Raw genomic sequence first — 14344 nt, 5'->3', positions numbered from 1 at the left:
GTGTTTTGTAAGCCACCTCCTTTGTTGATCGACTACATTTTCTAAGCACTCTCCCAATGAATCTCAACCTGGTACCCGCCTTACCAACAATTAATTTTATATGATCATTCCACTTCAAATCGTTCCGCACGCATACTCCCAGATATTTTACAGAAGTAACTGCTACCAGTGTTTGTTCCGCTATCATATAATCATACAATAAAGGATCCTTCTTTCTATGTATTCGCAATACATTACATTTGTCTATGTTAAGGGTCAGTTGCCACTCCCTGCACCAAGTGCCTATTCGCTGCAGATCTTCCTGCATTTCGCTACAATTTTCTAATGCTGCAACTTCTCTGTATACTACAGCATCATCCGCGAAAAGCCGCATGGAACTTCCGACTTCCAGACTGCAGCGCCTTTAACCGCACGGCCACTTCGGCCGGCTGTTTGCAGTATGTCTCCCTGCAACAACACTTTATATACTCTCCACTGTTAGTGCTGCCACCTTGCTGTCTGTGACTGGTTTTGCACATTGACATCGAACATAGGTGGTGGTCACATTAATGTCATTAATGTGACTGGACCGTGTGTGTGTGTATAACACTACTGAATCTGCAGTTCAGTATTTCTGTAAAGGTGGTGCTTAGGTTGTGCTCTCCTCACCTTCATAATTTAATACTAAAAACTGTTTTAAATAGTTTGTCTGAATATGAAACACTATACTGTGAGGTATTCATACAAAAATAAAGAGTTTACAGATATGTAAGAAATATAGTCAGTCACCAGCCCCCTTTTGCATGGTATACTGGTAGAAGGCATTACAGGGAATGATTCAGTGTATCATGCTACACATAGCCTAAAAATAATACATTGAATAGAAAAAACTGCTGGGACAATACAAACATTATCTCACTTGATGAAAGAATGATCTGTCATTTTCAGAACTTTATGGGATTACAATTCTTGTAAGCATTTCAGCCTGGTACAGCTGAACACAAATCGTAAAACTGAGTAACTCATTGAGGTCATACAACTGTAATAGAAAGGAAGACAGAAGGTCAAAGTAGTAGGGACACAATAAGATAACACTGCTGACAAACCTAAAGAAATGGACAGGATTGTGAAACTGCTGAACATCTTGTACACACAGCTATATATATGGATAAGATGAATCATGAGCTCATACACATCCATTTTTTGAGGAAGTGGCAAACGTATTGGGTATGAGATGTCAGCCGAGTATCACTGTCAATGTTGATAGATCAAGAAAGGCATTTCTCATCCAGAACATTTGTTATAGCTTTCACAGTATATTTAACATGTGCCAGACAGAGCAAAAGGTTGTGTTTTCTTAGTATGGTAATAACGATACAGCATTAGACAAAGAAACAAGATAAATTACATCTCTAGATGCTATAGCATCATCATGATAGCATCTAGAGATGTAATTTATCTTGTTTCTTTGTCTAATGATGTATCGTTATTACCATACCAAGAAAACCTATTCTGGTAATCTGCTGATTAGACTGCCACACATTTTTTGCAAGAACAAAGTAGAGACGTGTTCTTATACATGTAACTAGTTCTTTGGGGACAAACATTCATCATAAAACACTGGAAAAATGATGTTTTGATCAGTCCTATATATAAAAGAAAAACTGTGAAAGGTGTAATGTGTCACATGGGTCAGACTTGTACAACTAGTGGATATCACTAACATGAAACACAATTGATGACATAATTGGCCCTGTATATTTCACACGTAATGTAGCTTACAACTGATTCTGTTTCCTGATGCTAATCAATCATAATATTTATTTGTGCTCATTACTCCATTACAGATTAGTCATATATTTATGCAAAAATTGTTGCAGTTATATTTGTTTTACACCACTTTGTATGTTTTATCTATGTTGCAATAATTATGATGAATAATAATTTTATTACGAGGCACTGTTTCATTTAAGTTTTTGACAGACTGATAGCTTTTATTCCAGGAGTCATTGTCACTATCTAGCTAATCATCATAGTGATAGACACTAATGAGTAATTTTCTTTGTATTCGATGAGAATCACCAACCTTTATGGGTTCACAAGTGGCTGAGACCAATCTTGGAACCACATTTTGTGCTACAGTGAGGGTACGTCCTGCCATGCCTGCCAGGGATTGCTGCAGATTGTTTGTATGAGGTTTCCTTGTCCTTAAAATTTTTTAAAAGTTTTGACATTGCTGATTAGATCACTAGAAAAAAAATCCACTTGGTGTCTGTAATTCACATTTATTTGTGTATTTCAAGATTAAGTCATCATCAGAACATCGAAGAAGAAAGAGGGACTTCTTCGTACACAGTAATTTGTCATGTGTGAGCTAACTGCTCCAGAGCACTAATTTTTTTCTAACAATCTAATCAGCAGTGTTACAAGTTGTAAAAAATTTCATTAGACAATGGTTGCAATCTTCCTAAGCGACTTCATGTAGCACCTACAAAAATCCCTTGCTGTTTCCTACAGTATTGCTTGTCCGAGCTTTGTCTTTGCCATCACTGTTTGAAGTTTTGTGAGCCACTGAAACAGTCCAATGCTATGTCAGATGATCAGAGGCATTGGTTGCACTATCTCTGGTGTCAGTTTGACATCATTTAAAGTGACTTCAGAATGTCTTTGTATCGTTTCCGTTATCCCCCTTGCTTTGATTGTCCGTGTTTGAGTTGTGAATAGTATTCTGGCAATTTACCAACACATCAAAGTTGCTGTTTGATGATATTAGACTCCATCCTACATCTACATCTACATCCATACTCCGCAAGCCACCTGATAGTGTGTGGCGGAGGGTACCTTGAGTACCTCTATCAGTTCTCCCCTCTATTCCAGTCTCGTATTGTTCGTAGAAAGAAGGATTGTCGGTATGCTTCTGTGTGGGCTCCAATCTCTCTGATTTTATCCTCATGGTCTCTTCGCGAGATATACGTAGGAGGGAGCAATATACTGGTTGACTCTTCGGTGAACGTATGTTCTCGAGATTTCAACAAAAGCTCGTACCGAGCTACTGAGTGTCTCTCCTGCAGAGTCTTCCACTGGAGTTTATCTATCATCTGCCAAGCAGTATTCAAGCAGTGGGCGAACAAGTGTACTTCCTTTGTTTTCAGATTGCATTTCCTTAGGATTCTTCCTGGCAACATTTGTTTCTTCTGGGACACTGATTTTGATACACTGGTCTTGCCATTTCACTTTCAGTACTCTCCTGAACCATCACTTATGATATTTCTCAAGGAGCTTCAGGCGTCTTCTACAGGTGATAAAGGCCTCACTTCCATATGTAAGAGTTGGTATAATGATGGTTTCATAGACAAAGAGTTTAGTCTGAGTGCTGAGGTCATGGTTGTCAAAGAATCTGTCCTGCAGACAGCCAAAAGCTGCACTAGTACAGCTTCTGCGATATCAGATTTCAGCGTCAATATTTGTGTTTCGAGAGATGACTGCTAAGATAAGGAAAGTGATCAATATCTGGCAGGATTTCACAACTGAGGGTTTTTTTTTTTTTTTTTTTTGGTTGGTATTTGATGAAGTTTGATGGAAAATTTGTGTATTCCTCATGCTGAAGCCTAAGTCAATGTTCATGTTCACTTACTGATATACATTTGTGATAAATGTGGATACAGATGAAGAGTATGTCTCAAAATGCCAAAATGCAAGTTTACCTGAAAATACTATTTCATATCAATAGTTATCCGGATGAATTATTCTGTCAGAGGAAGTTTGAAATGGCTTTATTTTCTGCACATAAATATTGAAAGTAACCAATTTTTGGGTATTAGTACTGCATGACATTTTGTGAAGCCAAGTTTGAAAGACAATGTGCACAAGAATGTGTTTGAAAAATAAAGAGTGCATTACTACATAACACCACAACCTAGCAGTGCACCAGTAAGATACACACTGATGTCAAATCAACTGAGAGTTGGTGAATGATTTCCATAAGATACACACTGTGTGTGGCAACACAGGACTCTGCTATGGGCCCTACCATCTTACAACAAATAAATGCGTATGTTTGTCTGTTAGTTTAAATCTGTTATGAGTGGACACTTTCACATCACAGTTCTAGGTGGTGGGAGTTTTGAACTATGGTTGTCTTACTTTAGAGATCCAGTCTGAACTGCATCATTTATGATGCTACCAACTGCAACCAGGAATTGCGCAGTACCTGTTACCAAATGCTTTGTGCACTTCGCTTTGCTTTGTGTTGTATGTTGCTCTTTGTTTCCTGTTCTTATTTTGAAAATGGATAAAGAGAATAATCCTAGTCCATCATGGGATTCAAATAAGTTTATCACAACACCAGAAGGGTTTTTATTGATCCCTATGACAATGTGTCAGTTCTGCTTTTGCAGAAATACAGAACATGTGTGTAGGCTGCCTGCCAAGGAGAGGTGTGACCTGTTCCTCGACACTGTTCCTGCTTGTCCAGTGATCAAAGTTCTCACTTGTTTATGCTTGCAGCCAACTGGTATGTTATGTAGTGTCTGCACTACAAGAATAAAAAAACTTAACTTTGTTATCAAACAGAATGAGAAAAGAAAGATAATAACAAGAAATACCTTAAACCAGAGAAACACTCTGTTCACTGGTAAGAAACTGTTTTTTTTTCTTCTCAATAGAGGCAATAATTTATTGAAAGCTTAAATAGAGCCAAAAGGAGAAATCAAGTAAAGGCCATTTTGGTGAGAAAAACAAAGTTTTTGCAAGAGGCAAGATTCAACTCAAAAACATTCTTACAGAGAATAAAAATTATTTATTCTCAATTACTATTATTTTATCTCCAAGCATTTTTCCCCTCATTTCTATCTTCAGGCAACATATTAAATTTATGTCTAATCATTTACACAAACAAAAATAGGAGCTAATTTTGCCCAAAATAGATGGTAATTTTACCAAAAATAGGTGCTAATATTGTCAAACCTAATTGCTACATTTTCAGGCCCCTACATCAAATACATTCAAGTGTTGTAGGCTTCTGTAGGAAAACTTTTTATTTGCCAAGCTTGCAAGGAAGGATACAGTTAAATAGCCTATTCACAACTGAAGCATACAAAAGGTTACAGGCCATTATTTAGTATACAAAGAATTCTTTGTATTATAAATATTGGCTGTAGCCTTCTGTATACTTTCAGATCTGAAGATGGCCATTTTACTGGTCAAAACAAGTACCTGGCATATTCTTCCTTGTGATTGTGTCAAATAAAGGTTTTTCCATAGAAGACTACAACACTATATTTAAAGATGGCCCCTGCAACACTGACAATGTCAGGTAATTAAAATATATTCAAAATTTCTTGAAGGGCTTCCTCTGAGTTAGACAAAACATTACCATCTGCATATTGGATTTCTATGACACAGATTATTATTACTTTGATCAAAGTTCTCAGTCTGCTAAGGTTGAAAATCCCTTCACCTGTACTAAAAAATACTATTTTAACTCCTGATGGTAGTTTTCCTTCAATAAGTTTCAACAAATATTGAAAATAAAGTAGGAGCAAGCACACATCCTTACTTATTTTTTTCATTTTATTTTGAAAGCTTCTCTGGGTCCATTGTAATTGTCAAGTATGGTGCTGCTCATGTTGTGCAGTAGGCAAAGTATTTGTATCCATTTTGGGGAGCATCCAAATGAGGTCAGGAGCATCTGAAGAGAACTGTTGTTAACAGAGTCAGATGTCTTAACAAGATCTGTAAAAGCCATATAGGGGAAGAGATTTTGTTGTCTTCATTTCTCCTGCATTTTTCAAGTGCTAAATATCACATCAACTTTGCCTCAGTTTGGCTTAAAAGCACCCTGTGGTTCTCGCAGGGCATCTTCAGCAAGGGGCATCAAGTGGTTGGATAAAATCTGGGAAAGAATTTTCCCAGCAGTTGAAAGTAGAGATAGCCCATGGTAGATGACAAAGTCAGCTTTACCCCCTTTTTGAATATGGTTACAGTCAATGCACCTCATAAGTCAGCATGAAATGTTTCAGTGTCTCATGTCTTGGGTATATGGATGTGTATATGTTGAGTAAGCCTGGAGGCATCCTTTCTTATAGGACTCTGAAGGGACCTCATCTATACTAGCTGCTTTGTTGTTCTTCAGCTGATGACTAGCCTCTTCAATTTCCTGGTGAGAAGGAACATCGATGAGACAATACTGACTGGACCTTTCAGGAATTATGTTGAACATATTTTTCTCACTGTACATGTCCCTGTTTAGAAGTTCTTGAAAATGTTTCTGCCAATCACAGTTGATGGAGCAACTATCTTTGAAAAGTCTAGTTCCATCTTTGGATTGTAAGAGATTTATGCATTGGGTGGTCAGACCATAGATAGTCTTCATAGCACTGAAAAAAGTGTGGATTGTTACTATCTGTTAGTTTCTGCATTTTGAGTGATTTTGTTTCTCACCATTAATTCTTAAAGGGACTGAATTGTTCTTTGAACTGCAGCTGTGAATGCTACAAATTGTTGTTTCTTGGGGGCTGAGTTGGGATCATTCTGCTTGGCAATGTGAGCTTGCCTATTTCAATCTATGAGGCTTTGAATTTCGGTTTCATTTCCATCAAACCAGTCCAGGTGCCTTTTCTGAGTGTAGCCAACTGTCTCTTTAGAAGTTAAGAGAACTACTGACTGGAATGTCAAAAAATGTTGTCCGATATCCTGGGGCCATTCACATGGAGGTTTTTTGGTGAGGATTTGATCAAATTACGTTAGCAATTGCTTGTCTTTAAGCCATTCAGTGTTCAGTTTCTTCCTTACTTATTTTCTCTGTCTGCTTCATTTTGGAGAGGCATGCAGGGACATTATGGACCATATCAGCTTCTGATCAGTGCAACAATTATAACCATTGGTCAAAGCTCTTGTGACCAGTAAATGGCACTGGTCACGGGTGCAAACAATCGCTTAGTCTGTCGCATGCGAATACTTCAATCTGAGGTGTTGCAAGGATCATTTGAATTCCTCTTTTTTGCAGAAGAGAGTATTTGTAATGATGAGTTCATGTTCCAAGCATTTAGATGACAGTAGAATTCTGATGGAATTGCTCTTACCTACTTCATCTTTTCCCATGATACCAGGCCACAATGTCCTGTACTTACTAACCCTGGCACTGAAATTTCCTAAAAGTATGATTTTACATGACTGGTTATTCATAAACAGTGTGTTGAGTTGTGAATAAAATTACTCATTGTGATCATCATTGGATGTGTGAGGTGGAGCATAAGTGCTAAATATGACTGATGATTTTTAATGGGTTTATGACAGCAAGTCATGAGCCTTTAACTGATTCCGATGGAAGTATTTCAAGGAGATCAATGAGTTCATTTTTTATGGCAAATACAACTTTGTGTTTATGAGGTTCATTTCTATCCCATCCTTTCCAGAAGAGCGTGTAGTGCCATCATTTCCCTGAGCTGCTTTTTGTCAGCCTGTCTAGTTTCACTCAGGATACCAACATCTATGTTTAATCTTGTCATCTCACAAGATGTAATTGCTGTTCCTGTTGTTATGCATCAGAGTACAATTGTTCCAGGTTGCAAAGATTAAATTTATTAGTTTGTTTTAATCACATGTGTTGTAGCCCTTGGATGCAGTGACATTCTCAGATGGGTTATAGGCTGACTATGTTTAAGGTATATTTTACAGCACTTCCCCATCCAGGGTGAGCAGGGTGAATCATAAGGAGGACTCCTTAGTGTGGAGTGTAACATGCGAACTGTTCTACAGCCTGTCTTAGAACAGGAGTGGTGATCACACACCTGACGTCTATGTGCCAACTTGTCATTAAGGGCTCCAAGACCACACAATCTTGCTTCTGTCACAACTTCCTGACCATTGTAGAGCTCGGTTTTATGCATTTGGATAATAGTTGTTAGGTCCAATGGATGACACCTGTGTGTGGATTCATTTTACACGGGTATGCTATTATTGTGCATCAGCAATCACACGATCCTTGGCAATGATAGTGTCTGGCTCCAGTGCCATAGAAACTAGGATGACTCAAGGCTCCATCACTTTTTCAGCCTTCTTCCACCTTCCCAGTCACTGAAGCAGTGACTCACTAACTCTTATGCCTTGTTCAGCATTGAGAAATTCAGGAAGCTACCGAATATGAGACAGACGCTTCTGGATTTAATCCCTTTCTTAGGTTATGTAGGATTACCTCTTTCACCTTCTTCGCCATACCTGAGTCCATCTCTCCTGCCATTGAGGTCTTTGTGTAACCCTCCGAAGGGGTCCACAGATGGTACTATTACTAGATGAGGCAAGGTTTTTAATCAAGTGTTACTCCTCCCACTGCAACTTTCTCAACTGGGCTTGGGAGTGGACAGTATACTTAGTAAACTATGAACAGACTGTATAGCTTAGTGAATATATCAGAAAGTTGATCTGAATAAATTAGAAAGTTGAAACTGTTCCCTTTTCACAATATACCATCATCACCATCACAAAATAGGTTATCTGTCCTATTCCCATTTAACAATTCCTCTCTGTCTGGGAGATCCCACATTGCATCTTCCTGAAGAGATTTAAACTACTGATAATTTTCATCCATTCTTAGCAAATGTTTGAACCATTTATTTTTATGTTCATTAATTTTCGCTCCTACAGAACAGATGTGTAGTTCATTTCTGATATCTTCATTTCTTATGCAATATCTTTTGGAGAATTTCTTAGCTGTGCATAGGAATTTCATATCTGTTGTTTTGATCTGGTATTCATCTCTGCATTTTATCATCCACATTTTGTTCAGCATTCTTGCCAGTGGACATCAACATGGATGGACATAAGCCAGTATCGGTCTCATGGCAGAGTCATGTGTCAGGCTGTCATAGGGGGTGCACATGAAGCATTGGATGGACAGAACCGATGAGCCATGTGTTTATTTGCCAGCGGCGATGTGCCGGGCCTGTCAGTTCTTATTCTGACATTGACCTAGTTGATAGCCTTCACATTGCACTATGCTTTTGGTTCTGCTTGCTAGTTGTTCAGTCACTTGCATCAGACTCCCTGTTCCCCATAGACTGATCTGTACACCAAGTTTGTTTTCCTCTCTTGCTCTTCCAGGGCCAGTTCCTTGTCTTCTGAGCCAAGACACTGCTGGCTAGAGTAGTTACACATGTGCCAACAGGACAGTTTCATAGTGTTGAAAAACGTGGGCAGATACAAAAGTGGTGATGGAGGATGGTACTATGCATGTAACACTTTTCTTTTTTCGTAGTGTTAATTTGTGGTCACTATGGACCTGACATTTATGTAATGCAGTCAAGAACAGCTGCACCTACAGAAGCCACAACTGGAGCAGCATCAAATGCAGCAGGCACAGCTGCAGCAGCTGCTCATACAGAATTTGGGTGATCTGCTGTCACATGGTGCTGGTGGAAAGTCAGACAGCTGCAGATGAGTCAGTTTCGATGAGTCTTCAGAAAGGTGTGACATTAACAGCACCAGTTCTTGCCATACTACAGAAAATTTGTGTTGTTGATCTAGTGGATAAGGCTGCCTTGTTACTGTCCAGCAGTGCAAGGTTGTGAAATCTGAAAACCCTCCACTGAGCCCAAGAAACTTAACTTTGAGGAACTCTGACAGTTACTCATGCAGTATTCTGGCCATCAAATGTATGTGGTGGTGGCACAGTTGCAGTTTAACCAGCACTACAAATATGAGCCTGGATCACCACCCTGCCAGGTCTCTTGCACAAGTGTTGGTTTGCATGTCCCCAGTGAGCTACTTCATGTGCCAACTTAGGTATGGCGATTGTCCATTTAGCACCAGACCTGGAGATCCAAACTAAGGCATTTTCCTTGTCTGACCCTGACTCACAGCGAGCTTGGCAGGTACAAGTAAGTCAAGGAGTTGTGATCCCCACACATGATGTTTCTCAGTGTCACTCTCCTTTTGCTTCTGTTTCCACTCAATGGGCAAGTCTGTTGTCCCGCCCTGATTGTCATGTGGTGCATATTTGACAGGACTGCCCATATGTAGATGCCATGTGTGGAACCTACCAAATAGTAGGCCATTTGGAATCAGTTTGGGGCAGTTGGCAAGCCACAGGAAGGTTGGGTCAGATGTCCCAGTGTTTTTCTTGGACTCAGAGGCTGTCGCTGATACCCCACAAGCATCATCCCAGCATACGTTGGTTGTCAATATGTGACCAATTGAGTTTCAGCAATGGTCCACCTGGTTATCTTAGGCATGTACAGGCTCTAGTGGTTAATTCATCACATGCACAAAATATTTTTGAGTTACACCCAATTTTCGTTTTTTGTTTCCAGATTGTTAACAAAGTCCATTTAGTGTCCCACTTGGTCTTCTTTCAAGATTTGGACTCTTTACTTGAGTCGTATGGCCAGCTGTTTGGTAACACCTTGGGTCGGGCAGAAAATGTTGAGAACCTTGTCTCCCTTGAGCCATCAGCAATTCCTAAATTTAACACCCCCATCCCATCCCCTTTGCCATGTTTGACGAGGTTAAGGGTAAGTTGCAGTGCTGGCAGGCATTCCTGTTTCTCCTATTTCATCTAGTCAGCTCTTTGGTGGTGATTCAGAAGCCAAATGGTACCACTCCCCCTTGCGGCGATTTTAAATAGACGGTCAAAATGTGCTATTTGTATCACCTCCCATGTCTGGAAGAGTTGTTGGTGAAGTTGTCTATGGACTAGTGTTTATCACACATCGAGGTATATCTGTAGTTGGCAATGAACTATGCTTCTCAGTGTTTTTAGTGCTCAACACCCCCTTTGACTTTACAAGTTTAATTGCTTCCCCATTGGAATTTCATCAACCACAGGAATTTATAAAAGATATTAGGGGCATTTGATTAAGTTTCAAAGGAGAGACCTTCTCCAGCCATAACTGGACACTGAAATAATTTGACGGTGAAAGTTGAAAATTTGTGCTGGACCGGGACTCAAACCCGGATCTCCTACTTAATGCGAACGGTTGCCTTAACCAACTTGGTCATCCGGACAGAGCTCCTGTTCAGCCAAAATTCTCAACTTGTCACACACTAGTAGAGTCCACTGTCCATTCTCCTACTTGCTTGCAGCAAGTCATGTATCCCCACAAGAGGCACAGACCCTGTTGTGCACTTGCACTGAAGTTGTCAAGGTAGTCACGCAGTCACGCATACAGATATACTGTATATATGTGTGATGTCTGTCCTGTTGGGCTTGTCCAATGATGTACATGTTGAAATAATTACAGAAAAGAATGAGATCCACACAAAAGTAGCCCAGAGAATCACTCATTGTACTGAAAATGGGGCCTATTAAAGAGCTAATTAGAAATCACCTTACAATCCAATGTGGAACAGAAGTCCAGATCTAATTTTCTGAATATTTGCAAAGAATTTATGCATGCAGAAACGTGCATTGGAATATAGTAAGTCTCAGAAGTATCATACAGCAAATTTGTGAAGTTAAAGGTTATCGTACAGGTAACAAGTATAAGAAGTTACATAAATGACCCCCACCCACTCCGTCCCACCACCCACACAAATTTTACACAAATAATACTTTCATACGCAGATACGCAGTGGAAAACTTGCATGCGCGCGTGCCCCCACGCCCACACACACACACACACACACACACACACACACACACACACACACACACACACACGCACACACACACACACACACACTCTCTTTCTCTCTCTCTCTCTCTCTCTCTCTCTCTCTCTCACACACACACACACACACACATCTTCATTTTGTGGTATGTACACTCTTCTCTCTCTCTCTCTCTCTCTCTCTCTCTCTCTCTCTCTCTCTCTCTCACACCTTCATTTTGTGATACTTATGTTCAAATGGTTCAAATGGCTCTGAGCACTATGGGACTTAACTACTGTGGTCATCAGTCCCCTAGAACTTAGAACTACTTAAACCTAACTAACCTAAAGACATCACACACATCCATGCCCGAGGCAGGATTCGAACCTGCGACCGTAGCAGTCGCGCGGTTCGATACTTGTGTACATTGTATTTTGTGATGGTTGTGAAGTTATTCCTTCACACTTATATTTTATTTATTACTCATATCTATGTTATGTTTGGGGAAGGTGGGGGAAAATTGAAAGAGGAATCGAAAACAACTCACATTTTTGGTTTTGGAGGGGTTTAGCTTGTCTGAGGTACATTGGCTTCACCACTAAACAACGAAATTCTTGAGGATCAACAAATACACTCATATTTTAATCTCCAGCTTCTGGTGAATACAGCTGAAGTTGTAGCAGATTTGTAACACTAGTTTCCTCAGAAGGGCCCTGAAACACCATAGAAATAAATACAAGTCAAATACCACTTTGAATAATAGGTGTTATGCGTTTCAAAATTTCATTGTCAGACTGAAGCTGTGGAAGGAAGTGTACAATAAATTAATGATAGAAAATAAACATAAGAGTGTATCTAAGTATTGCAATATACGGAGATTTCACATAGTATTGTACTTACATAAAAATCAAACTTTAGTACAAAGCTCATGAAAGTGAGCACATAGACCGAATAAAATACAAATCTCATCACATGTACACATATTTGACAGTGCCTTGTATTCAACTACAATCAGTGCCAAACTGAGTCTAGTGACTGAACTATCAAAGAGGTAAACAAAGGCCAGTAGTTGGTGTTAACATTGACCACAGAAAGCAAGTCAAAGAGTGACTCTACACACTGCAATTAAGTACATGTCAGCACCTCATGAACGAATTTGACAAAAATATTTATGCTATTTTTATGAAAGAGAATCTCATACTAACAGCACGAAAAGTGCATCATTACGTAACATTGTAAGAAATCTAGAATGAAATTTTCACTCTACAGCGGAGTGTGCGCTGATATGAAACTTTGGAAGGTAGGAGACGAGGTACTCGCAGAAGTAAAGCTGTGAGGACGGGGCGTGAGTCGTGCTTGGGTAGCTCAGTGGTAGAGCACTTGCCCACGAAAGGCAAAGGTCCTGAGTTCGAGTCTCGGTCGGGCACACAGTTTTCATCTGCCAGGAAGTTTCATTGTAAGAAATGTCACAGAGGTAGTCTTTAGTCAATAATGAAAACAGGGGACAATTGTGACTAATAACTGCTATGGTACAACATAAACATAACATAGATATGAGTAATAAATAAAATATAAGTGTGAAGGAATAACTTCACAACCATCACAAAATACAATGTACATAAGTATCACAAAATGCAGTCAAATTACAATAGACAAATTTGTAATAAATGACATAACAGAATCACTTATGTGAGCCCATATTGGTGGCAATAACTTGAAAGGAAAGAACTATTACATGATAAAAGGTGACATTGTTTTCCCTTTTTTTTTTTAATATGTACTCTTTAACTTAGTATTAGACTGTGTAATTTTCCAGCTGTTATCAGTTTACAACCATCACAAAAAGAAATGTTACATGAGTATGACCAACTGTAATCATTACACTAGTCAAACAACCACTGGATGACATAGAATATAACCATTTAGGGAAGCCTCGATGAGTGTCAAAAACTTGAAATAAAATATTACAATATTTCTTTATTACTCGTATTTGTTCCACGTTTATATTGTACCATACAAGTTATAGCAATTTTCTTCCATTTTTTATGATGTTACCTAACAATGCACCTTTCATGCTGTTGGTATGAGTTTTTCTTCCATAAAAGTAGGCCTACCATAAATGTTTTTGTCAAATTTGTTCATGAGGTGCTGACATGCACTTAATTTTAGTGTATATTAGTTTGTAAAATTACTCTTTGATCTGCTTTCTATGATCAATGCTAGCACTACCTACTGGCCTTTGTTTACCTCTTTGATAGTTCAACTGCCACTCTCAGTTTGACACTGGTTCTATTCAAATACTTGGCACTGTCAAATATGCCTACGCAAGATAAGATTTGTATTGTATTTAGTCTATGTGCTCACTTTCATGAGCTTTGCATTAAAGTTTGATTTTTATGTAAGTACAATACTATCTGAAATCTCTGTATATTGCAATACTTAGTTGCACACTTACATATATTTTCTATCATTAATTTATTGTACACTTCATTCCACAGCTTCAGTCTGATGACAAAATTTTAAAACACATAACGCTAAAGAAAGGATTGTGTGATCAAGACCTTTCTATATCTCAAAGCTGTGCCAAATCTGAATGGTTGCCAGACTATACTATGGAAATATTCCTGCGTCAAGTAATGGAAATATATTATGGTTACAGCAAAACACAAGAGTAACTAAAATATAGTGCAGACTGTAATACATACTATGCTGCCTAAGTCAGTTATAATGCTAGTATTGCCACCGGATTTAGATACAAAAACAATAGAATTTGATTCTA

The 14344-nt window shown here is 38.9% G+C and overlaps 1 protein-coding gene across 1 annotated transcript in view; it reads right to left on the bottom strand.

The window, feature by feature from the left end:
* The window catches only part of LOC126471215 (Hermansky-Pudlak syndrome 3 protein-like), an 80391-nt gene that overhangs the window by 13576 nt on the left and 52471 nt on the right, over positions 1-14344 (bottom strand). Inside the window, 1 exon segment of the mRNA XM_050099338.1 lies at positions 8446-8530. Within this exon segment, the coding sequence (XP_049955295.1) occupies positions 8446-8530 (85 nt within the window).

This window comes from Schistocerca serialis, chromosome 3, assembly GCF_023864345.2.
Source record: "Schistocerca serialis cubense isolate TAMUIC-IGC-003099 chromosome 3, iqSchSeri2.2, whole genome shotgun sequence".
NCBI classification, from domain to species: Eukaryota; Metazoa; Arthropoda; class Insecta; order Orthoptera; family Acrididae; genus Schistocerca; species Schistocerca serialis.
The sequence above is the reverse complement of the archived record's forward strand: the minus strand, read 5'-3'. Positions and strand labels throughout refer to the sequence as shown.